General features: G+C 40.3%; 2 protein-coding genes across 2 annotated transcripts; both read right to left on the minus strand.

Moving 5' to 3' along the window:
• Positions 1-1,131: 1,131 nt before the first annotated feature.
• On the minus strand, positions 1,132-8,965 carry LOC120798884 (Y+L amino acid transporter 2). Its single transcript, XM_040143674.1, has 10 exons — positions 8,889-8,965; positions 8,018-8,550; positions 6,382-6,507; positions 6,150-6,294; positions 4,807-4,930; positions 4,477-4,580; positions 4,290-4,386; positions 3,979-4,128; positions 1,992-2,175; positions 1,132-1,593 (listed from the first exon to the last, which is right to left on the minus strand). The coding sequence occupies exons 2-10, from the start codon at positions 8,535-8,537 to the stop codon at positions 1,499-1,501; spliced, it is 1,545 nt and encodes a 514-aa protein (XP_039999608.1). The 5' UTR covers positions 8,538-8,550; positions 8,889-8,965; the 3' UTR covers positions 1,132-1,498.
• Positions 8,966-12,162: 3,197 nt separating this feature from the next.
• Positions 12,163-22,221, minus strand: LOC120799207 (receptor-interacting serine/threonine-protein kinase 2-like). Its single transcript, XM_040144174.1, has 11 exons — positions 21,608-22,221; positions 19,978-20,131; positions 19,208-19,363; positions 18,311-18,468; positions 17,567-17,616; positions 17,250-17,411; positions 16,628-16,713; positions 14,837-14,935; positions 14,511-14,607; positions 14,081-14,290; positions 12,163-13,737 (listed from the first exon to the last, which is right to left on the minus strand). Exons 1-11 carry the CDS (start codon positions 21,805-21,807, stop codon positions 13,349-13,351), a joined length of 1,761 nt encoding a protein of 586 aa, XP_040000108.1. The 5' UTR covers positions 21,808-22,221; the 3' UTR covers positions 12,163-13,348.
• Positions 22,222-22,423: the final 202 nt, after the last annotated feature.

Below are 22,423 nucleotides of genomic sequence, written 5' to 3' on the forward strand. Positions count from 1 at the left end.
TTTCAGGAGCAATAAGTGCGTTTTACATTAATCCAATGAAAAAAAAAGTGCACAGAAACTTAACCTGAATAGTATTTTAAAAAATGTATGGCTGATGTGTTTTTACAATAAATGAATTACCTGAAAACAAAACACACATTTTTTATTGTCGGACTCTTTAAGATGAACACTTGGTGATTAATTAAAATAAGATAAATTAATTACAATATAAAGTAATATAAAGTAATAAAAAGACACAGTTTGTCCATAACAGATGCTTCCTTTCAAACTACATGTGTAAGAGAAGGAGGATGATATAAGAGGCGAGACAAAGCCATGAGCAAAAGAGTAAGCCTCGTTTCTAAAAGCGTACAGTATATCTTAAGCGTATTTGGTAGCATTTCAACATGTGAAAAAAGTAGTAATAAAGATGCAATCTGTTTTGAAAGCAGTGAGAGGTCAAGCGCTTTGAATCAGAGCTGCTTTTTATATACTGAAATGACGGGGACGTTGTATTTATCATTCAAATGCCGTCAATTCAAAGTCTGATTGGTTGCCAGTAAATAAGAGTTAAAGGACATAAATTGTACCGTACATACTGGTTCAGCATTGTGTGACAACTAAAACAGGGACCCACAAGCTTTTAATGTGAAGCGTACTTTCCTTTCCTGTTAGTGGGGCAGGTTGGCGTGTGTGGAACTGGACAATGATAAAAACAGCCCCCCCTTGTGGAGAAGCTGCAGCTTGCTAAAGGCGAATCAGTGAGTTGGGGAGTGAGTTTCCCACCAGTTTGCAGGAAATATTCCGTTGATATGACAACTTGGTGCAAAAGCATGACTCAGGGCGGCCTGCAGATGAACCACAGACCGCTCAGCTCAGCCACATAATCCTGTTCAATCACTCAGGATTATTATGGGCTATATTTATGAAGCCCAGTATGTAAACTTACTAAAATCAACCATTTACAGTGAAAGAATGAAAGCCCTTAGTACTCGATACTGGTTGAAAATTACAATTTTATGGTGTTTCACATTTGCACAGTTATTTACATATGAATATGTATTTTAACTTTAAAAAAAACAACAAAAAACTTAAAAAGGAACATTAGACATACTCTTGCTAATTAAGGACTACCACGTGTTTTAATTCTAGTCAAAGAATCATTATTTGATGTATTTTTTTAAGCAGAAAAAAAGTAATCATCTTCACACAAAAACTAAATGTAAACTTGAACTACATATTTTTTTCATAGCTTTATTAAATCCCCATAGAAAATAATCCTCGATCTCTGTAGAAAAGTATATCGCATTCACAGAAGAAAAGAACAGTTTGCAGTCCCTGAAATGTCCAGTCCTTTGAGGTAAGTCATTTGAGATGTCAGCCTTTTTTTAACTTGACCTGGCAGAAGTAAGCCTCACAAATGTAGTGAGTCTACGCCTTGCCGTGCTTTCCATGCTAGGCCTTGTTTTTCAGCACTGAGGCCTCAGGCAGAAACGAACGACAGGGTTGCGTCTGCAGTTCACTGCGTTTTAGTGCCTGCCTTTGTTTCTGTCTCCATGTCAAGTTCGGTCAGGCAGCAGTAGAGCAGCGTCTGAGTGTATCTGGTGGCATAGGCTGGAAGAGGAAAAGAAGGAAGGCGTGAGAGGGACAGGAAAAGACAGAGGGAACGGAGACGTCAGTTACCGCTGACACTGATAATCCAAGATGATTAATGCTGTACTTTGAAAGTGAAAGAGTCAGATGGGACAGACTGTGTAAAGAATTTAAGATTTTGTAATGAAAAAAATGGTGATCTCATGCTTAGTATACTTTTGAGTCTTAAAATAATGCTCGGTATCCCAGTAGGGAAGTAGCTTCCCTTTTTCACTTCCTCTTCATGTGTTTGAAATTGCTAACCAAAAACAGGACAGCATTTAACTGATAATCAGAAAATAAAATAAAATAAAAACACACATCCTATGGCTCTGAAATATCACATTCTCTGTACATGGACATTTGAGTCCAAACCTTACCGTTTAATTTTTGTATGAATTTGGGCCTCTTCTCCTCAGGCAGGTAAATGGCCACATAATACACGGGCGCCCCAGAGAGTGCAATCCCAATTCCTATGAGAGAGTTGATGGTGTCTCCGTACAGAGGGATGATGACTAAGAACAGGCTGCACAGACAGTAGATGAAGGGGAAGAACAGGGTCAACTGTGGAGAGAAGACGACACAGATCTCCAGTTAGTTTGTTAAATGGCGGCTCCGTTCACAGATTATCTGTGTGTCTAAAAATGTACGTTAACATGCACAATAATGGTTAAAAGCCAATACTGGAACTAGGGAAACTGTCACAGTAGTGTGTTAATTGGCTAACAGCCTTATTTGGAATATGTTTGTTAAGTAAGCTTGACAAACGCGTCAAATGTTCTCCTCAGGCTCAGTTTCTTTGTTCATTTGGTGTGCAAGAAGGTCAACATTGCTTGTTGACCTTCTCAATGTAAGAGGAAATATATAACTGTAAATATAGATACCAGTGATAAATATGAGGGTTTGAAATGAAGTGGAAGAAGTATTAATATAACACTGTAAGAAGACTAAATTACAAGTAAAAGTTCTACATTCAAAATTTGACTCAAGTAAAGTACCGAAACATCAACAAAATGTACTTAAAAGTATCAAAGTAAAAGTGCTCATTTTGCAAAATGGTCCCTGTGTGTTATATTAGTATGTTATTGTATTACCAGGTGCATTACCATGTAATTGGTACATTATATAGTGAGTAATACATCTATAATTTGTCATTTTATCGCTAAGAATGCACTGTTTTTTGTAAACTGATCCTATGCTTCAAATCTAACATTTTTGGCTGGACCGCAACACTGGGGCCCGTCCTATAAATCCGAACGTCTATGGCTTACCAAGTAAGTGACTGAGTGAGTGAGTGATCCAGTTATGCCATTGGTCAGCTGGCTGGGCGTTGGAGTTTCCCTATTGGTCGTTGCTCTTTCAAAATGAGGTGGCGCAAACTGTTTCTATTGTGTCATCAGGGGGGTGTTTACAGGCAGTGTTGGCGACTTAGCACCTTTGTTGCTTACTGACTTTTCACACCCTTTCAGTGACTTTTCTTCACAAAAGCACCCAGCAACAAATCTAGTGACTTTTTGGACAAACCCTAGCTACGTTCCATAAAAGAGAGTCTCCAGTATTGCCCTGCGATAGCTAGATTGGGCTTTCCCTCCCCAGGCACACCTCTCTATGCGTCTCATTCAATTGACCACATGGCAGCTGCATAGACGTGACTGAGCTTCTGACGCTCTCTCTGAGGGATCGTTTTACAAGTAAATATAGCTGAGATCACAGCACAGCCTCTTTAACTTATGTGTCTGGTGATTTTGTCAGACGACGTCGCAGTTATAAAATCATGATTTTAGCAGTGTAGAGTAGAAGCTTGGAAATGGCTTGGAGGTGGCTGCTGGTTAACATGGAGTCTAAATGGGGCACGTTTCAGTCACTATTTCATACTTGTTCCGTTTTCTGAAAACAGAAACAGAAACGCATGTAAATGAGAACAGCTTTATTGGGAATTCGGGTGCATTCAAATACTGAATATGTGAGCACAGAGAGTAGGACAGAAGCAAACAGATGAAGGGCATTCCAGCCACATACTAGCTATTGGACCCGGTCTTGTTTCAATTCTTGGTGAGTAGCCATAGCATTCTAATAGACACAGTAGAGTACGGAGTACAATAGTTCCCTCTGAAATATATCTATATAGAAGTCAAACAAAGAACTGGCATAAAATAGAATCACTCAAGTACCTCAAAATAATACATAAATACAGTTACTGACTAAATGTACTTGGTTACTTTCAGCCACCGGAAATTATTGCAGAAATTGTGACACCTGACATCATCAAAACATTATCAATAAGAGTCTGAGAAATGACTGTGTGTGTGTGTGTGTGTGTGTGTGTGTGTGTGTGTGTGTGTGTGTGTGTGTGTGTGTGTGTGTCACCTTGACAGGCCTGTATCGGTCTGGCTGAGTGATGCGCAGGTAGATGAGGCCAGCCACAGACAGACCCACATAGAGCCAGTAACTGAAGCTGAAGTAGTTGATGAGCTGGAACACGTCCTCCACACACAGAAAGATCAGGCCCATTAACCCCTGCAGCCACACGGCACAACGGAAAGTTATTTGTTATTCTAACAGAACATGTACTAACACATCATATGACCATTTTCTCCTCGTTGAAGTGGCATGTACACCCACGCACCTGAGGAATCTGATGTTCATTTGTATTTAAGAGTGAGATAAATGTTCCTCACATTGAACAGCAGTGCAGGTATAGGTGTGTAGCGTTCCAGGTGGATCAGACTGAGACTGCAGGGGAGATGGCCCTCTCTGGCTCCAACAAAAAACAACCTGCATGATCATAAAGATGTGAAGTCACTGCTGAAATACTCGTCATGATATGGGCCTAGAGTCAGAGCACGTTCAGTGTTTTGTGATTACCGTGAGGCAGCAATGATAGAAGCATTGAGTCCTCCGTAGCAGGACATGGCCACTGAAACAGGGATGATCCACTTGAACGGCCCCAGGACTGCATTCCCAAATGTCTGTGAGATCAGATTCACATGGGCCATTAGGCTTTGGGTTATCAAAGCATAATATCAGCCACAATTCATCGACAATTCACTGCAAGCTGCTTCCACTTTGATTTCTGCAGCCTTGCTTTCGTCTCTCTCAGGGCAAAACGTCTCAGGTCAACCATTTCTAAGCAGAACAGGACTATATTTAGCAGCAGTTCGAATAGTCTCTCTCGGGTGACTGTTGGTGTCTTACCACAGCAACGGCATCACTGGCCAGCAGAGAAGGCATGTCCAGAACCACATAGTACGCCACATTAGTTAGCAGGTAGATGATGGTCACTATGGGCATGGAAATGGCTATGGCCAGGGGCAGATTCCTACAACAACAAGCACACATTGTGGTTAAAAGACCCACTGAAATCTGCAGTAAACAATAGACAACAGGTGGATGTGATGACAAACAAATTAATTTTCTTAATTAAGTTTCAATTCACACCTTTACAATCCATTTTCCTTTCTATTTTACAGATTTTACAGGCAACTAGAATCCTGTCAAACTATTAGATTGCAATCCCAGCTTTTGATTTTCTGTACTTATCCTGTCAAATTTATCTAAATACTACAATAACACTACAATAAACAATAAAAAAGGACGAAAATCAATAAGCTGGAGTGTTGTATTCGCATGTCTTGTAAAAGTAATCTGTATTAACTTTTTTCTTCTTTTCTTTTTTTTTCTTTGGAAGTAGAAACAAGCGGAAAACACAACATTTACATTTCACCAGTTGATATGACGAACTTGTTAGCTAACAGCTTTTTATTTGCACATCCAGCAGTTAGGAGCAACATAAGCATTCATTTGGAATCACGTTCTGTTCACCTGATGAATGCGCGAGTCTTATATTTTTACTTTTTACCTCTGTTTTTTGTCTTCACGAACCCCAGAGGGAAATATCTGGCTCTTTGGCTGCTAAATGCTCCACTGCATTCACTATCTAGTCACTAACTTTGTCTGCTGTTTAGTGCTGGGCAGGTGGCTTAGTCAGTTTTTAGAGATTTGTGTCTGGAAACAAGGTCGATGAGAGCCACGAGCGTGAACCAAAACGGTAAAGGTGCCGGCAAGAAAACCAAAACAATGAGCTGAAAGATTGTAAAAACTCTCTGTAGAGCTAATGGGAATTGCAGTCATATAATAATTCTCTGTGGGTTCATTACAAAGAGCAACACTTTTCATATATAAATACTGATTTGATACATTCTTAATATAAAAACATTGACTGCAGCATATTGTTATTTTTTAAAAACAGAAAATATTTTTTCCTTTAATGAGTTCTAGCTTCTCAATTAAGTTTTATGTTTTAGTACAATTTCCAGTGCCTCATTTTCACCACCTGTATTACCTTATTTAAACTATTCAGAGGCATGTTAGCCATTCAGCTCTGACTTATCAGAGTTGCACCATCAGAAATAAACTGTGAACAATGAGCCAAAAACATGTAGTAAGTCTAAAGGGTCAAATGTGTCCACATAGGCTCAAGTGTACACTGATTGGTCTCTGAGTGTTTTTTTTTTTCTTGGTATGTCTATCTGCATTACCTCTCTGGATTCTGAATCTCCTCAGTGACATAGTTGAGTGTATCCCAGCCAGAGTAGGAGAACAGAGCTGAGTAGAGGGCCAAAGCTATGGCTCCAGGATCTGTAGAGGAGCCCTCAAATGGATTGTCAAAGTTCTTTGTTTCTCCTACACAGATAGAGAAGCGAGAGATTAAAACACAGGATATTTATTTGATCCTGTTTCCTTTGATGCATTATTTTTATTTTAACTTACCTGTAGTTAATTTCAGGATTCCTACAATGACAATTAGGAAGAGCGTGATAAGTTTGGCATAAGTGAAGATGTCCTGGACTAGAGTGCCCCACTTCACATAGGCACAGTTGATAAAAATGAGCATACCTGGACAAAGCAGAGGAAAAAGGCAATGAATGAACCTTCGTCTGCAAGACTGAGATCTTAATTTATGCAAATAAGGACTAATGCAGCTTCTAGTACAGCTTCCTCTCTTTTGTTAGGTTTCTTTCGCACAGCAGGCAAAGAGGAATCAGTCAGGAAACGATGGTAAAACATTGTTGGTCAGTTTGCGGAAAACCATTTTGAAACAAGCTGAATTTCAGAAGCTGTAGACGCCTGCTCTCTGCCCACCACAGCAGATCACTGACCATCCCCTCTACATCATATGGGCCTCACTCAGTATGTGGGTACAGAAACGGAAACTCACTTCTCGGTAGAGCGGTTCATGATTCATAGCAGTGCTGCTCTCTCACCTAAATACCATTTCTGCTAACTACATTCTTCACAGCACAAAACCAGGCTGTAAATCAGTGTTACTTTTTACAGGACTGGTGGTCCAACTATAGCCGGTGCCAGTCCCACAAAGGGTTACTACGTTTGTTACGTACCCTGATACTGAGTTGGGAGAAGAGCAAAGAGTTAGGCTTACATCAATAAAATAAAATTAAAACTAGTACTCCTGGATAGTGTACAATGTATCATTCCCCTTTGTGAACTTAGTTGATTTAAATTTAGTGCAGAAAGAACGGATCCTGCCACTGCCAATGAAAACTAATGTATAGAGAGGCAATTACCAAATGTAAATACATTGAATGTCTGTTGTTAAAAAAATGTAACGCTAAGTGATGTTTCAGCCTTTCTCGGCCTGCAGCTCAATACTGGTGGCAGTAAAGGGACTCTTCTGCCTGTATTTTTGGCTGGACCACAACAGTGGGGCCAGCCCTAGAAACACAAATGTCTGTGATTGACTGACTGACTGATTAACTGATGAAGTTACACCATTGGTCAGCTGGCTGAGTTGTTGGAGTTTCCTAATTGGCGCAAACAATTTCTATTGCGTCACTGGCATTGTTGCCAACTTAGTACCTTTGTTGCTAGATCTACTGACTTTTTCACCCCTTTAGCAAGTTTTCTTCACAAAAGCACCTATTTACTAATCCAACAACTTTTTGGATAAACCTTAGCTACTCTCCGTAGAAGAGAGTTACCAGTATTGCCCCGCGAGCACAATGTCGGGCTTGCCCTCTGCAGGCACACCTCTTTCTTGGGAATTCAGCTGCATTAAAATACTGTATATGTGAGGACAGAGAGTAGAAAAATAGCAAATAGATAAGGGTGATCCAGCCACATACTAGGTTTTGACCTGGTCTTGTTCCGCAAAAAGTTGAAACAATGGCACTGATTAATGGGGTTCACTGTACAAAATGTATGGACACACATTTACATCTTAAAAGCTGATTAGATTTTGTAAGAAATTGCATTCTCAATCACAGACTACTTCTGTTTATTTCTCTTTTGCCATGAGGACTTTGCAATCTATTTTTCTGGGTGATGAATTAAATGCTAAATTTTGTCCATTCTACTCAGTCATTCAGACACAGCAGTGTTCTCTTACAGATGCAGGATGCAGCAATGAGGCGGACAGCATTGTACGGCTGCTGGCAGGTCGGGTAGAAAGCCTCCACTAGGTAGTTGGCAAAGGTCAGGGAAATAACAGCCTGACTGGCCGGCTCGATCAGCAGGATGGACGTCCACAGGCGGATGAAAGCTAAGAAGCTGCCAAACGACTCCAGGATGTAGGCATAGCTGGCTCCAGACTTTGTAATGGTGGTGCCAAGTTCTGCGTAGCACAAAGCCCCAAACACTGAGAAGATGCCGCCAAGAGCCCATATCAGCAACGACAGCCCGTAAGAGGCACTGTGTATGAGTACGCCCTTTGGTGATACAAAGATCCCGGAGCCAATCATGTTGCCTACAATGAGGCAGATTCCGTTGATAAGAGAGATTTCTCTCTTCATCTGCATTTTCTCTTCTTTCCCTCCATCTGGGGCCTTTAAGTCCTCATCAGACGGAGCCCTTGAACTTGGGCACATTCTCTGTGACATGACCCCCATCTTCTTCCACAGATCCTCCATTAGTCCTGCAGTACTGTTGTGGAGATGATGAAGTAAGAATTAAAGGGGTTTATTCCAATTTAACAGTCAAAACACTATGTTCGTTTAATTCCACATAAATATGACATGATTCTTCTACTTTACACTTCAACTACACGACTCCAGACTCAAACACAAAAGCCACCCAGTCAATGTCCAGTAAACAAGAAAAGGTCACATGTGCTCAGATCTCTAAGGATCACTAATAAAAAAAATTTTCTTCATAGTCCACGTTTTATGCCTCCAGACATTAATAAAACCTTCCTAATAGGTGCAATAATTCATAAAATAAAAGACAAATGTGTAAAAAGAAGAAAAACGAAGTGAATTTACCTTATTTGTGGGAAAATCTAAAGGTGTAACTGTCCCTCTGAACATGTAGAGTGTCTCTCAGGTTGGTGCTGCTCCTGGCAGAGACATTAGCAAGATCACATCTGAGAGGTAGCAACAGGACGGATTGATGTTGCAATCCCTGCAGCCCAGCACAAGCACAACGGGTGTTTTTCCAGAACCAGGCAAGCCTCACTCTCGTGTTCCCCTCTGTGCTATTTTCAGAGACAAGCAGACCCCGTCCCTGCCCCAAAGGAGCATTCAACAGCAAAGACAGAGGGACCCAAGCTGTTTTTGCGTAAACAGATGATCAGTCGGCCAGTAGATTGTTTGATATTGTGATGTACACTGTCGTTAGAAAATATTTTAATGCACTGTGATTTGCCCAACATCTTCTCTTCTATCAGTCACTCGGATAGGTTCCTATACACTTGGACGAATTATGAGACGGTGGGCCCCAGACATTGTCCACACAGGACTAAAAGAGATGCACACTGACTCTGTTTTTCTTTGTGTTATTTTACATCTGTGTCATTTTGTGTCTCTTTGAGGTCGCGTTGCATCTTTGTGGTCATGTTGTGTCGCGTTGTATTTGTTTTGCATCTCCTTTTATTAATTTAGCATCTTTTTGTGGTGAGTTTGCTTTTCTTTGAGGTTACATTGTGTCTCCTTGACATTGCTTTGCTTCTCTGTGAGGCTTCATTGCATCTTCGAGGTTGTTCTGCTTCTCTTTGTGGTCATTTTGTGATGCTGTGGCTATCTTGCAGGTCATTTTGCATCTCTTTGTACTTGTTATGTGTTTCTTTCAGTGATATATTGTCCCAGGTAGGCCTGTTCAGTATTCCATGGTTATACATAGACCCATTGGTTGTTGGCATCCCAATCATCAGCTTTATATAGACATTAATTGTGCTAACATGTGTTAACATTATATGTGCGCACTGTGCTCACTGACTGAATATTGCCCTTGGATTAATGTTACATAAAAAGAAGAAAAAAAAAGAAAAAAGCGGGCGGAAGTAAAAACAGAGTGCCAATTTTAATTGAGTTTGATACAGTAAATGAAAAATCCTAGTTTTTGTTGAAACCACACACACACACACACACACACACACACACACACACACACACACACACACACACACACACACACACACACACACACACACACACACACACACTAACTGAACTTTATGTGACACATAATATTACGGTTTGATAGACGGACACTGATAATGACATGAGCACTAAATTATGTCCAAATTATTTTGCACAAAGCAATTCTACAGGTATCAAATAAACACTTGGAAAAAAAAGCATGAGTTTTTAACAAGAGATTACAGACAAAAAAATATATAAAATAAGATGAAACTATCATCTACAGTACAAAATATGTTACAACATATTTAGGCTATCAAATTTGTAGCATTTTTACTCAACTTTGCTTGATATGTGTATAAAAGGCTTTTGCACGTTACTATAGTTGAGACCAAAAGCAGAATATGAGGCACAGTTGTCAAAGACAAGGCAATACAAGTCCAACATTACGGAAGTATGTCAACCTTGGTGGCCTTCCTGTTGTCATTTAAATGACACTATGTCATTGCGTAATATTTCTTGTAACAGTCTCTCTCTAAGAACGACTTGCTGTGGCTCATTTCCCAATGTGTTTTTCAGAGCACACTTATTGTTGAACTGCAGTGAAGAAGTGCATTTTTGTAGAGAAATGGGAACCAAACAAAGGTTACTCTGTATTCTGACAGTAAATTCCACAGCTACAATGCTGTAATTTAAGCACCCATTTGAGAAAGTGAAACTAGTAATGAAGACAGTAAGGCCATTATTGAGAAACTATACACATGCGCACTAGAGCTGAAATGATTATTTGATCAACAGGAAATTAATCTGCAACTATTTTGATAGTCAATTACCTGGAAAAGTTATTTTAAAGCAAATATACCAAAAAATAAATAAGTAAAAAATTAAATACAGATTCCAGCTTTTTAGTCTTCTATGACAGTAAATTGAGAATCTTTGGGTTTTGTACTGTTGTTTGGACAAATGTAACCATTTGAAGATGTGACCTTGGGATCTGGGAAACAGTAAAGTGCATTTTTTACTATTTTCTGACACTTTAGAGACCAAACGATTCATCGAGAAAAAAATCACCCAATTACTCGACAATGAAAATAATCATTAGTTTCAGCCCTATTTCACACGCACACACACAACCACACAGATGAGTTAAGGAGGACTGAAAGTAACAACTGTGTCATGGAAATAGAAATCAATTGTTTCTTGACTACAATGAATTTTGGGACAAAGAATATACTGTACATTATATGTTAGACACATGAATGAAGTATCAGTGAACTCTGGGGCTGACAAACAGGTTTCACTCTTATTTACAGAGATAAACTGGTGCTACTGTTTTAATGTGAATATGTGTACTCTCAGATTTATGCCTTGCTGCATGTCTAGGAGAAACATACGGAAACATATTTTCTCATGTGTTACTGTCATTTTGAGCAGATTAGGCAGCACAGATACAGTTGAAGAAGTAAAGAGTAATGAATTGCGCAGAGTGACAGCTTAGGCTGAGTCGTATATTGCCAAAAGCAAAGCAGGTTTGATTTTCTCTGTTCATGTAATGCAATTGTCTCAGCTCAGCTCATTTTTCAAACTTAGCTCACAGCCCATAGAAGAACTGTAACTCGTGAAGTATCCAGATGAGTCTGAAGTGTCTAAAGTGAACATTATTAACAACAGTGACCGGTGAGGCCACTACTGAGAGGACCAAGAGAAATCCAGGGCAGATCACTTCGGTCCACTTTAATCTAGATACAGACATGCAGACAAACGCGCACACACACAACCACACAGATGAGTTAAGGAGGACTGAAAGTAACAACTGTGTCATGGAAATAGAAATCAATTGTTTCTTGACTACAATGAATTTTGGGACAAAGAATATACTGTACATTATATGTTAGACACATGAATGAAGTATCAGTGAACTCTGGGGCTGACAAACAGGTTTCACTCTTATTTACAGAGATAAACTGGTGCTACTGTTTTAATGTGAATATGTGTACTCTCAGATTTATGCCTTGCTGCATGTCTAGGAGAAACATACGGAAAAATATTTTCTCATGTGTTACTGTCATTTTGAGCAGATTAGGCAGCACAGATACAGTTGAAGAAGTAAAGAGTAATGAATTGCGCAGAGTGACAGCTTAGGCTGAGTCGTATATTGCCAAAAGCGAAGCAGGTTTGATTTTCTCTGTTCATGTAATGCAATTGTCTCAGCTCAGCTCATTTTTCAAACTTAGCTCACAGCCCATAGAAGAACTGTAACTCGTGAAGTATCCAGATGAGTCTGAAGTGTCTAAAGTGAACATTATTAACAACAGTGACCGGTGAGGCCACTACTGAGAGGACCAAGAGAAATCCAGGGGCAGATCACTTCGGTCCACTTTAATCTAGATACAGACATGCAGACAAACGCGCACACACACGTGTGCACACACGTACACCCACAAACACCCCTCTCTTTCTGGGTCTTAATTCACAAGCTTAACTTCCTCTTTACTCCACGTCCCAGCAACTCTCTTTAGCTCAGCAGTAAAAACAGGGAGAGGAAGAAATGTCCGGGGAGGGACAAAAACTTTCCATTCGGTCACATGATCACAGTCCTCCAAAATCACAACTGTTAACATTCAAGAACATGTAGCTAGATTGTTATCATTAACTCTGAAGTATTTCTTACACTTTCTTACACTATGCATCTTCTCACGGATTTATTAGTAGTTATGTGCCTCAAACAAAGACAGACACACTCTGTTTCTTTTGAGGGCCACATAGTCCCTGACTTAACTCAGGTGTTAAACATTATCAGCACAGTTAACCCATAACTACATGATACTTTAAGATAAGATTGCTATAATAGGAATACACCTTATTTTTGCTTCAGGTTTTCCAGCATGTCACTTACTCAGATCAACTGAGGGTATCGAGGATGTTTGCATTCTAAAAATAAGGCTGCACACACACGCTCACATGCACACATATATAATAAATGGTAAATGAGCTTTTGAAGACAGAAAGCATTACATACCAAATGGAGTGAAAACCTGTAATACATCCAATCAGTATGAAAAGACTATTGATGAATCACCTCATTAAATCCATAACATTGATAAATACAATCACTGATTCAGTCAAAAGCTTTTGATTCTGATAATACAGAATCTAATCCGTCTCTGACTGATGACTGGATATTAACTTAGCTTTGTACCTGTCACTCGTTTTCTAGTTGTTCCTCAGTCTTTTTTGAGGGATAAGAACCAACAGGAAACATGGCGACCATCTTGGGGACAGTGGAACCAGTAGGAGTCAACTGTAGTGTAAATTTGGCACAGTTTGTAATCGGGATTGTTTCCATTGCTTGGCTGTGACTGGTGCTACATGTTCCTGGGGATATTGTACGATATGGATAGTGGCGGTGCGCTGGGGATGAGGGCTGCGGTAGGGGAGCTGAATTCAGCCGGGTACGGCTGCAGGCCCATCTGCTTGTTGTCATGCAGCTTGCGTACGACAATGCGGCAGAAGTCTTCGTTGTGTTTGTGACAGTTGTCCAGGAGCTGGCGGACCTTGGCAGTGCGCGTGGGCTGGTTCACCACAAGTTCGTAATCCTCCCGCATCAGCATGGAGCGGGCCAGCAGGGCGTCCAAGCTCTGGTTCAAACAGGCCTCAGTCATCTGTGAGACGATCTCCTCACGCCGTGTTGCGATCCACTGGGCAATGGGGCCTTGTGAGAGCTCGGATTGCTGCAATGGAGGAGGGAAATGTGCTGCGAGGAAGGAGAAGGAGGTGTAATTCAGAATTTGGTGGTAAAAAAACAAAAAAAGATGAAAACTCAGGAGGAGCAACACAGGAGCAATCCCTCAGACATTCAATAGATGCTGTGTGTACAGAGTGGACAAAAAAAAAAACCATTACAATAAGGAGAAGCAGAATTAAGTAGATTGCAAAAATCTGTGTAGAAGATGGATCCGGGGAAGACATCAAGCAACTTCCAGGTGTTGCCCAAACAGATCTGGGCTACATGACCTCCCCTCTAACACAAAGACTGGGAAACAGGACAGACTACACATATAACAAGAGGCTAGACATTATGCTTTAACTGCTTGTACCTTGTTGCTGAGGCTGAGGCTGAGGCTTGAGAGTGAGGTTGTCCAGTCGAGTCTCATACTCGGTAAGCGGCAGCCCAGATTTGATGGGAATATTCAAATCATTCAGGGGCCTGGCGCTCTGGTAGCCGTTGAGATTGTTGACTTGGCTGTGGTCCTTCAGAGACTCTGGAGGCTCCAGAGTATGAGCTATGAATGACGATGGAAGGCTACCTATGTGAGAAAGAGCAGAGGAAGAGGTGTGATGTACCCAAGCGGCAAATTAAGCTTATATTGTCTAATGCGACATATCACCTAATTTTGTCTCTTACCATTTTGTCAGTGGAAAACCATGCCCTTAAATGTTGTACATTAGTAGAGACACTCATAAATTAATCCACAACCACTCATTAAATGTTGCCGAGACATAAAATGCCAGTCTGGTTGTCTTTACCCTTAGACGGTGCAGCATTACTGCTAGTGAGGGCGCCTGGTAGAGATATGTCTGTGTCCTGGGAGGAACAAGAGCCTGAGCCTGAAGTGGAGTTCTCCTGTGGCAGAACAGACAGTGATAATTAATTTCCACACAGGTACACAGTAATAAACACATAATAACTCCAAAACCGATAAAGCCGAAATGTAGACGTTCCTCCCCAAGTATCACTGCTAAATTTTGGACTCTTATTTTTATGTTTCCAGGCATATCAGTTAAAGACATCTCCTCAGAGGTATAATTGGCCAGTGTATCCTGAATGCAGGTGAGAATGAGTGGTGACTGACCGGCCAAGGGCTGGGCCTGTTCTTCAGCGTGTTCAGGGATCCCTCCTCACTCTTCTCACACGCTGGCTGAGCTGAACAACAGCCTGATGTCTGCCTCAACTGTGGAGTGAGGAAGAGGAGGCAGATGACAAAGAAGAAAAGGGTAACAAGTCCTGCTGACAGAAGATTTTGGGCAACAATCAAATGTCAAGAATGTTTTAAGTCAAATAACCCAGAATCACAGCTAATATATATGTAGCTAACCCAAATAAAACACCTTATTTACTAACCCTTATATAGAAGACAACACTGAAAACTTATGTCCACACAGGGGAACATGTTCTTTACATTTACAAGAGAAGAAAAAAATGACCATAACGGTTATCAAACAGCTTGTGAACCAGAAGTGTTTTCTTGTGTTTGACAACACAGTTAAATGTTCATTACACTAGTTCTTACATTTTCCCCTGGTGGACGTTTTGCTGCCTTTAAGTGTTGCTCGTCCCAAAGGGTCCTAGTTTATATCTGGATTTAAAAACCATACAGCTAATATCACTTGTTGTGTACTTGTGTTGTTGTGGCTAAAGGAAGTGGGGATATTTTAATGAGTACTTGAAATACTGGACTTTTGGTCATTTTTCCTCAGTATTCTGGAGCGAGAGCGATTTGGAATTATTCTATTGTCATCCAACTGTAAACAGTGAGTCCCGCAAACAAAATTATATATACTAACACTAAACAACAACTACACATAGTTTATTAATGTTTTCCAGCACAATAAATGCTTGTTTCCATTTGTCATTATTATAAGCAGTGGAAAATTAAGAAAATAAGACTGTATTTTTCAACTATCATCGACTAAGAAGCAGAAGAAATGTTTCTCTTTCACTGGGAATTTAAATACATACCCAGACACACCAAAACTGAATAGAGGAAGGATATGTTAAAGGGAAATTATGAAGAATACCTTTTTACAAATCAACCTCTCTTAGTCACAGTACAATTCAAACGTTCCCGGATTACACGCAGTTAAACTTTTAGTTCACCTTCTTTGTGCGAAGACATCAGATATCCAGCATTAGTTTGTTGTTGTTTGTACGTGTTCCCTTACTCATCTATTCCATCACAATAGTATTACCCAACACCACTGAGACATGATAGAAAAGCAAACAGGTCTTTAGATAAGGTCATAATTATTTGTTTTTTAATAATCGTGTATCCAGGGAAAAACCACCTGAAAACTTGTGTTTTGTCTCCTGCAGCATAGTTTTCCGTCATACTCAGAGTTACACACATTTACAGCTTGGACCTGCCCTGTACATTTACAATCCCCCATAGTACTAAAACGCTGCGGAGCAGTTGACTGTTAGATTAATTGTTCAGTCATAGGAAACACCTACAGAAGATGACTTCCTAGCCAAAACAAAAATGATACACTTTTTAGTTTAAAGGCGTTTTTCTGACAACTAGAGTAGGTTACCAATACCCCCATTCTGTTCGTTATTGTCAAAAGTGGGCAAACTAAACTCTCCCTTTGTCCCCACTTCTACATCCATCATCTCCACCACAGTGAATCAGACCTGCATGAACTGATAGCCTAGAGGTTTGAGGAGCTGACCATGAACCACAACATCCCCAGTTTGAGGTTGGTCAGTGACCTTTGTTGTATTTGATTCCGCAAGTCTCTCTGTACTTGTTTCTCTTCATTTCTATACCATCAGCTTTCTACTACAGGTATAGAATACCTAAAAAAAAAATGTTTTTTAAAATTAAAAAATTAAAATTAAAAAAAAAAAAAAGACTGTGACTGACCTTTGACCTCTTGATTTTCAGCACAGCTTCCAAGAAGTCTATTTCATCAAATGTTCTCACCATGGGCTCCAGCTCAATCAAACACTCTGAAATGGTAGTAAAACACAACACCCCATTACTGTGTATAACACTGTGAAATCAAGTCAACAATGCGAGACAAAACTATCTTTAACTACTTTTACATTTTTGTCAAGTCATGTGGTAGCAGCCGTTTTAACAACAGCTCCCTTAGCTGGGGGAAATGTCACAATGAAAGCTTTATGGTCATCAAAACATTTTGGAAAACAACCATAAGTTCATAAATGTGCTGCACGTTCTGATTGTCCAAAAATAAAAAAAATAAAAATCAGTATCAGTCATAAAAAGGAGTTGACTGTCTTTTTCCATGAAGACAGAGAAAATTTCACCAACGTGACAGGAAGCTGATACTTAGTCACTGCATGGTGAGGGTAAACTTTACCACGAGAAAGATTTGCCTGTTACTCAACATGAACAGTGTCATGAAAAAAGTTGTGTAAAAGATCAGACTGGTACTATAAAGTGTGTAGTCTTTGCATAGGTGGAGTTTGTAATCTTCTGTCACAAATGAGTCCCTGCTGTTGAGCTATTTGTGTGAGCTTACGAAGGAAGGAGGGTCGTTCGTCGGGGTTAGAAGTCCAGCCGCAGGTCATTAAACTGATGAGGGTCCCTCTGCTGGGGATGTCAGCGGGCAGACTGTCCAGGCTCGTGTCCGGACGCATGCCACGCAGCACGCTGAACATGATCTGCATGGGGTTCGTCACCTCTGGCCACACAGACACAAACACAGGTTCTTTTAATTTGGTAAAACCATGACAACTCACGAAAAGTGCAAGTAAAGCGAATGAGAGAGTGACAAATCAAACTTGGATATATACTTTTTTTTTACATTTTTTTTTTATTAATTTAAAAAGGTCTTACCTTCAAATGGTATCTGTCTGGACAGCACCTCCCACATAATGATGGCATAGCTGTAATGTTGTAGAGACAGAGTTAAGGAAAAGTAGAATTGTGTCATCTTTTCCACTGGGATTTCCCTTCAGAGCTGAGGGACTTTATCACAAGCTCGCCATCGAGGCTGTTTTGAGGAAGAGTGATGTCTGACTGACAGGTTGCAGCAATTCAAATCTATTGCCTAAAAACTTAAGAGACCAGAGGGATTCACGCTTAGCCACAAAGGAAAGAGGATTCTTTTTATACTTTTTCACTTCTTTTGTAATAGTCATAAGACCTTTTTCTGGCAGATTTCTGAAATCAGACCATTACTGACTGATTGTGCCTGGCATGGTCAACAGACTTAGTCTTGGACACAAATCCCTGCACAGTGTTCTGCTTTGGTATGCCAGCAACCCAGCCCCTTGTTGGCACATTGTCTCATCTCGCCGGGCAGGGAACCCTCATTTCCCTATAGTGCGAGTGTGTTTGACAAAAATTTACTTTATCGGAGTCCAAAACTGAAACAAATTTATCAAGAGGTCAACCATTCACAAATTCTGTCCAGGTAGTTTGACCACTGACCATTTGAAAACCAAGTACATACAATATATTTAGATTTAACTAATGATATCAAAGTCATGGCCAGATTAAGAGAGAATGTACTTATTGTTGTCCGTTCTGTTGTCCAACCTATTACTGATGACAAGTTATTGGGATTTGTTGCCTCACCTGTACATATCGTGTTTCACATCAGCTCGGCGGCTCTTGGATGGTTCGTACTCCTCCGGGGGCATGTAGATCACTGTGCCACCCATCTCTGTGGGCTTGGACCCTGAGCCTTTACTGACGGACAGCTGCCGCCACTTTGAAAGGCCAAAGTCTGCAATCTGTACAGAATAATAGCGTTATTTGAGAGTTCTAGACATATTTTTAACATTGTTTTTCTCTGATCACCTTTTAATTTTATTGATTAAAGACAACTGATTGTAGCTCCAAGGACATTAGCTATGTTGTGGGCGAATTATCCTGTTTATCATAATGGCAGCTACTATGACACACCTATTTTATTAGCACAACAAGCAGCACTTTTTCTGCAAGATAAGTGTGGACTTAAATTATTCAAAGAAATAATAATTAGCGCTGCTACTAGCAATCATTTTCACTATAAATTAATTTGATGATTATTTTCTCAATTAATGCATTAATCATTCATCTAAAAATATCAAAAAATGCCCATTATAATTTCCCAGATTCTAAGGTGTTATCTTCAGACTTCTTATTTTATCACAACAGTTCAAAATCCCTGGGATAATCATAGCAGCAAATGCTCATATCTGAAAGCCTTACACCAGAGGATTTTTGGAATTTTGCCAACCAAAAGAATTTTCTGTCAATTGACTAATCAATTATCAATGAGTAATTCATTCAGTTCTAATAATAAAGTTTTAAAAAAATCTAAAAAAATTAGAAACCAATTTTAAAGAGGAGTTCTACAACAGAAATTTGAAACTCAATTCAGGAAATGTACTTTAAAAAAAAAAAACAGGCAGATCAAGTTCGAAGTGGTACATGTCACATGTCACACATATAGCTCATACCGTACCGAATTCTCGCTGAAACACACACCTTAACATGAAATTCCCCATCCAGCAGTATGTTCTGTGTCTTTAAGTCATGATGTAAGAGGGGTGGGTTCATGTTGTGAAGGAAGTTAACCCCGAGGGCAATTTCATACAGAATCCTCAGTCGCAAAGGCCAGGCGAGAACAGGGTACATGTCCTTCTGTAGGATGAGATAACAAACCAGGTATAAAAAAATATATAAACAATATAACTAGAGAGAAAGGATGTGTTATACTACATTCAGACTACGAACAAAGCAATGCAAGAGCATAAAATGATGGGAGAAAAAAATTTACTACACTAGGACAGGATTTTTGGGGTTTCCCCAAACTATATTTTTCTGCTCTCTTTGCTTCTTTTCTTCCCCTGCTTGTTTCAAAGTTTCATTAGAGACTGCTCCCATGTTTCACTTTCACTTGCTGTCTCACAGGCAGGAGAGCTATGTCCTACATGTACATGATGAGTGACGAGTGAGGCATAAAAGAGACAGCAATAGAGCAGCTTGATCAACACCAACGAGACTCTCTCTTCAGCCATTCTGGCGACAGACGTGTGAAAACAAGAACTGCAAATGGTTCTCAATGTTCGCTATAATGGCTGACTGTGACATTTGACTGAAAACTCGGTTCAACACTGCGATCACACAGATATCAAACCACTTTGTATTTCTTATTAGTTACATATTAGTTCTTTCCTGAGTGAAAAAGGAAGCCAATGTAAATACCTTATACATCATTTCTCTTAGCCTCATGATGTCAATTGACATATAGCTACCTCATGGAGCAACAGGTCCAGAGAACCATTGCTCATAAACTCTGTGACTATGCAGAAGAACTCCGGCTCGTTGCAGATACCAAAGATCTGGATGATGTAGTTGAATCTGGCTTTGTGGAGCACCTCTGCCTCCTTCAGCAGGGAGTTCCTCTCTCTGAAACACAGCCAGCGATACAAAGTCAGTCTTTAATCTCAGACAGTGTGATACAAATACCAAAACAGCGATGACATTTGTAGTGTGGCGTACACAGAGGTACAGGTGGGGAAATCATTATCACGATACAGATCTGGATACTGTTAAGATATTGCCATATATCACGATATTCCAAATGTATGCAAGCAATGACCTGTATCCCACTGTTATGTATAACATGAGGCCAAATTTGTTATGTGTGTCAAAAAAAACAAAAGACTTTCATCTTGTTAGTATGTGTAGGCTGATGTGAATCATGAATTCGGATTGTAGAAATTTGTAGAATAATAATATTAATGAATCACATCATTAGACGATGATCCTGTAGAAATTCAGTAAATGATAATATTGAGATGTTGCTCATCCCTAACTGTTATCGCATCATTACACAGGGGAATAAGGGGTCATTGTACTCAAAATGTTTCTTAAGAAATAGCGCCGATTAGCTTTAAATGTTTAGGTCTCAAAAAAGTTTCTCTTGAACCGCTACTGCAGGAGGGCACATTGTTCATGTCATCTAGAAACACACCCTGCCTCTGGCCCGGAGAGAAAGCTATGAAACACCTATTAGAGCTTGACCAATAGACAGTAGAGGCAATATATCAGCTAATATATCACTTATTGAAATGAAATATTGTTATCAGCATATATGTCAGACAATAAGTAACAAGAAATAATAGCACAGAAACGCCAAGATGCGTTGGAGGTAATGTAGGAACAGTGTCTCCATCACATAGTGTGTCCATCAGAGAGGCTTGGCAAGTTGATTTTTCAACCGTGAGACATCCTGCTCACCAGGTAGCTAGGTCACAGTTTTATAATAACAATATTTAAGTGCTTCTTATCAAAACTGTTGGTTTATGTGTTTATGTTGTTAAATAAAAAATTGTATCAGTCGATATAATATCAGCTTTTTAAACTCTGAAATATCAATATCAGCCTCAAACATTCATCTCAAATGAGGTAAAACTTGAAAGTGGATTGTTTTCCTGTCATCACACAGGGGAGTGAAGGATTCACGGCACTCTCAAAATAAAAGTGTACCCCAAAAGAACAACATATGTATTGTTTTTAATAACTGTGTGCAGCTCAGGTTTAAAAGTGTGGATATGAGCAAGTTTCTCCTCCACCTGAACAGCGGAAATGCAGAGTGATCATGTCATCTGGAGACGAGCCCTGCGGCTGCTTCGCAGACGCAGCAGTGAAACAACTGCTGGGAAAGTGCGGACACATCGGATCCATATGCACCTGCAGGCCTGACATTTGATTCAAATTAACACCAGTACAAGTCTTGATGCTCCCATTTGCAGCTTACACAGCTGTCCGTGACTTCACAGTGGATTCTCTGAGAGCATATCATCTTTAAATTTAGAGCAGTTAAATTGCCTTCCCAACAGTGCGCATGGCCTAAATTCTTAAAAGAGGCGGTCAAGGTACCTTTCTCCAACAGGAGAGTCGAGCTTCAGGCACTTGATGGCCACCGTAGTCCTCCAGTCGGAGTGCTGCGCCTTGAAAACGGTGCCGAAGCCCCCTCTGCTCAGGTAGTACAGGTCTGTCAACTTCTGGTAGGGGATCACAGGCAAGGTGCTGGTCAGATTGCCCATGTTCACACAGCCCATAGCCGCGTACGGCTCCATGGCAGTTTGTGAGCCTTTTACGGGAAGCCGCTGAGGATTTCTTATCCACTAGGTCAGCCACTGAAAGCAGAACTTCCTGTTCAGACAAACGCAATGAGGGATGTCTCTTCCAACAACACGCATGCCATAATGTCGCTGAGCGACAGCAGGCTAAGCTAACGTTGATGTGGCGGAGGAGGACGGCGGCTGAGAGAGAGCAACCGATAAACGGTTCCTCTGTTTGTTTGACGAAAAACGCCGTGCGCCCAACGAGCGGGATTAAATGTATGCGCTTTCACGTTTCCGTTTATTCATGATATGCTGCCGGTACTTCCTGTGACCAGCTGTCAGAGTCTGAGCCAAGCAGCGTCAACAACTGAGAGACGCCGAGCCCCGCTGGCGTTTAAGGCAGGTGGGTTTGTTGTTGCTAATGACGACACGCTTCCGGATTTTTGCCAGGCGCGTTCATAGCCCCGGGTTTTAAGACTTTCAGACAGTTGACCTGAATTTTATTTGATTTTATTTTCTGGGCTGGTTTTCCAAACAGTCCTCTGAACACATACGAATTTAGAATTCAAAGTAGACTTATATATATAGAAATTCAACTCTCCCTCAAATATGATGGGGGAGAGTGTAT

Source organism: Xiphias gladius, chromosome 14, assembly GCF_016859285.1.
Source record: "Xiphias gladius isolate SHS-SW01 ecotype Sanya breed wild chromosome 14, ASM1685928v1, whole genome shotgun sequence".
Classification (NCBI taxonomy): domain Eukaryota; kingdom Metazoa; phylum Chordata; class Actinopteri; order Istiophoriformes; family Xiphiidae; genus Xiphias; species Xiphias gladius.

Excerpts from the sequence above, each read along its gene's own strand:
- LOC120799207 (XM_040144174.1), bottom strand. The coding sequence starts at position 21,807 with ATGGAGCCGTACGCGGCTATGGGCTGTGTGAACATGGGCAATCTGACC. Across the intron at positions 18,469-19,207 it reads ATGGGGAATTTCATGTTAAG|ATTGCAGACTTTGGCCTTTC; the intron begins GTGTGTGTTTCA and ends TATTCTGTACAG. Across the intron at positions 17,617-18,310 it reads GTGAAACACGATATGTACAG|CTATGCCATCATTATGTGGG; the intron begins GTGAGGCAACAA and ends ACAACATTACAG.
- LOC120798884 (XM_040143674.1), bottom strand. The coding sequence starts at position 8,537 with ATGGAGGATCTGTGGAAGAAGATGGGGGTCATGTCACAGAGAATGTGC. Across the intron at positions 6,508-8,017 it reads CATTGCTGCATCCTGCATCT|GTATGCTCATTTTTATCAAC; the intron begins GTAAGAGAACAC and ends TGCTTTGTCCAG. Across the intron at positions 4,387-4,476 it reads TCTATCATTGCTGCCTCACG|GTTGTTTTTTGTTGGAGCCA; the intron begins GTAATCACAAAA and ends ATGATCATGCAG.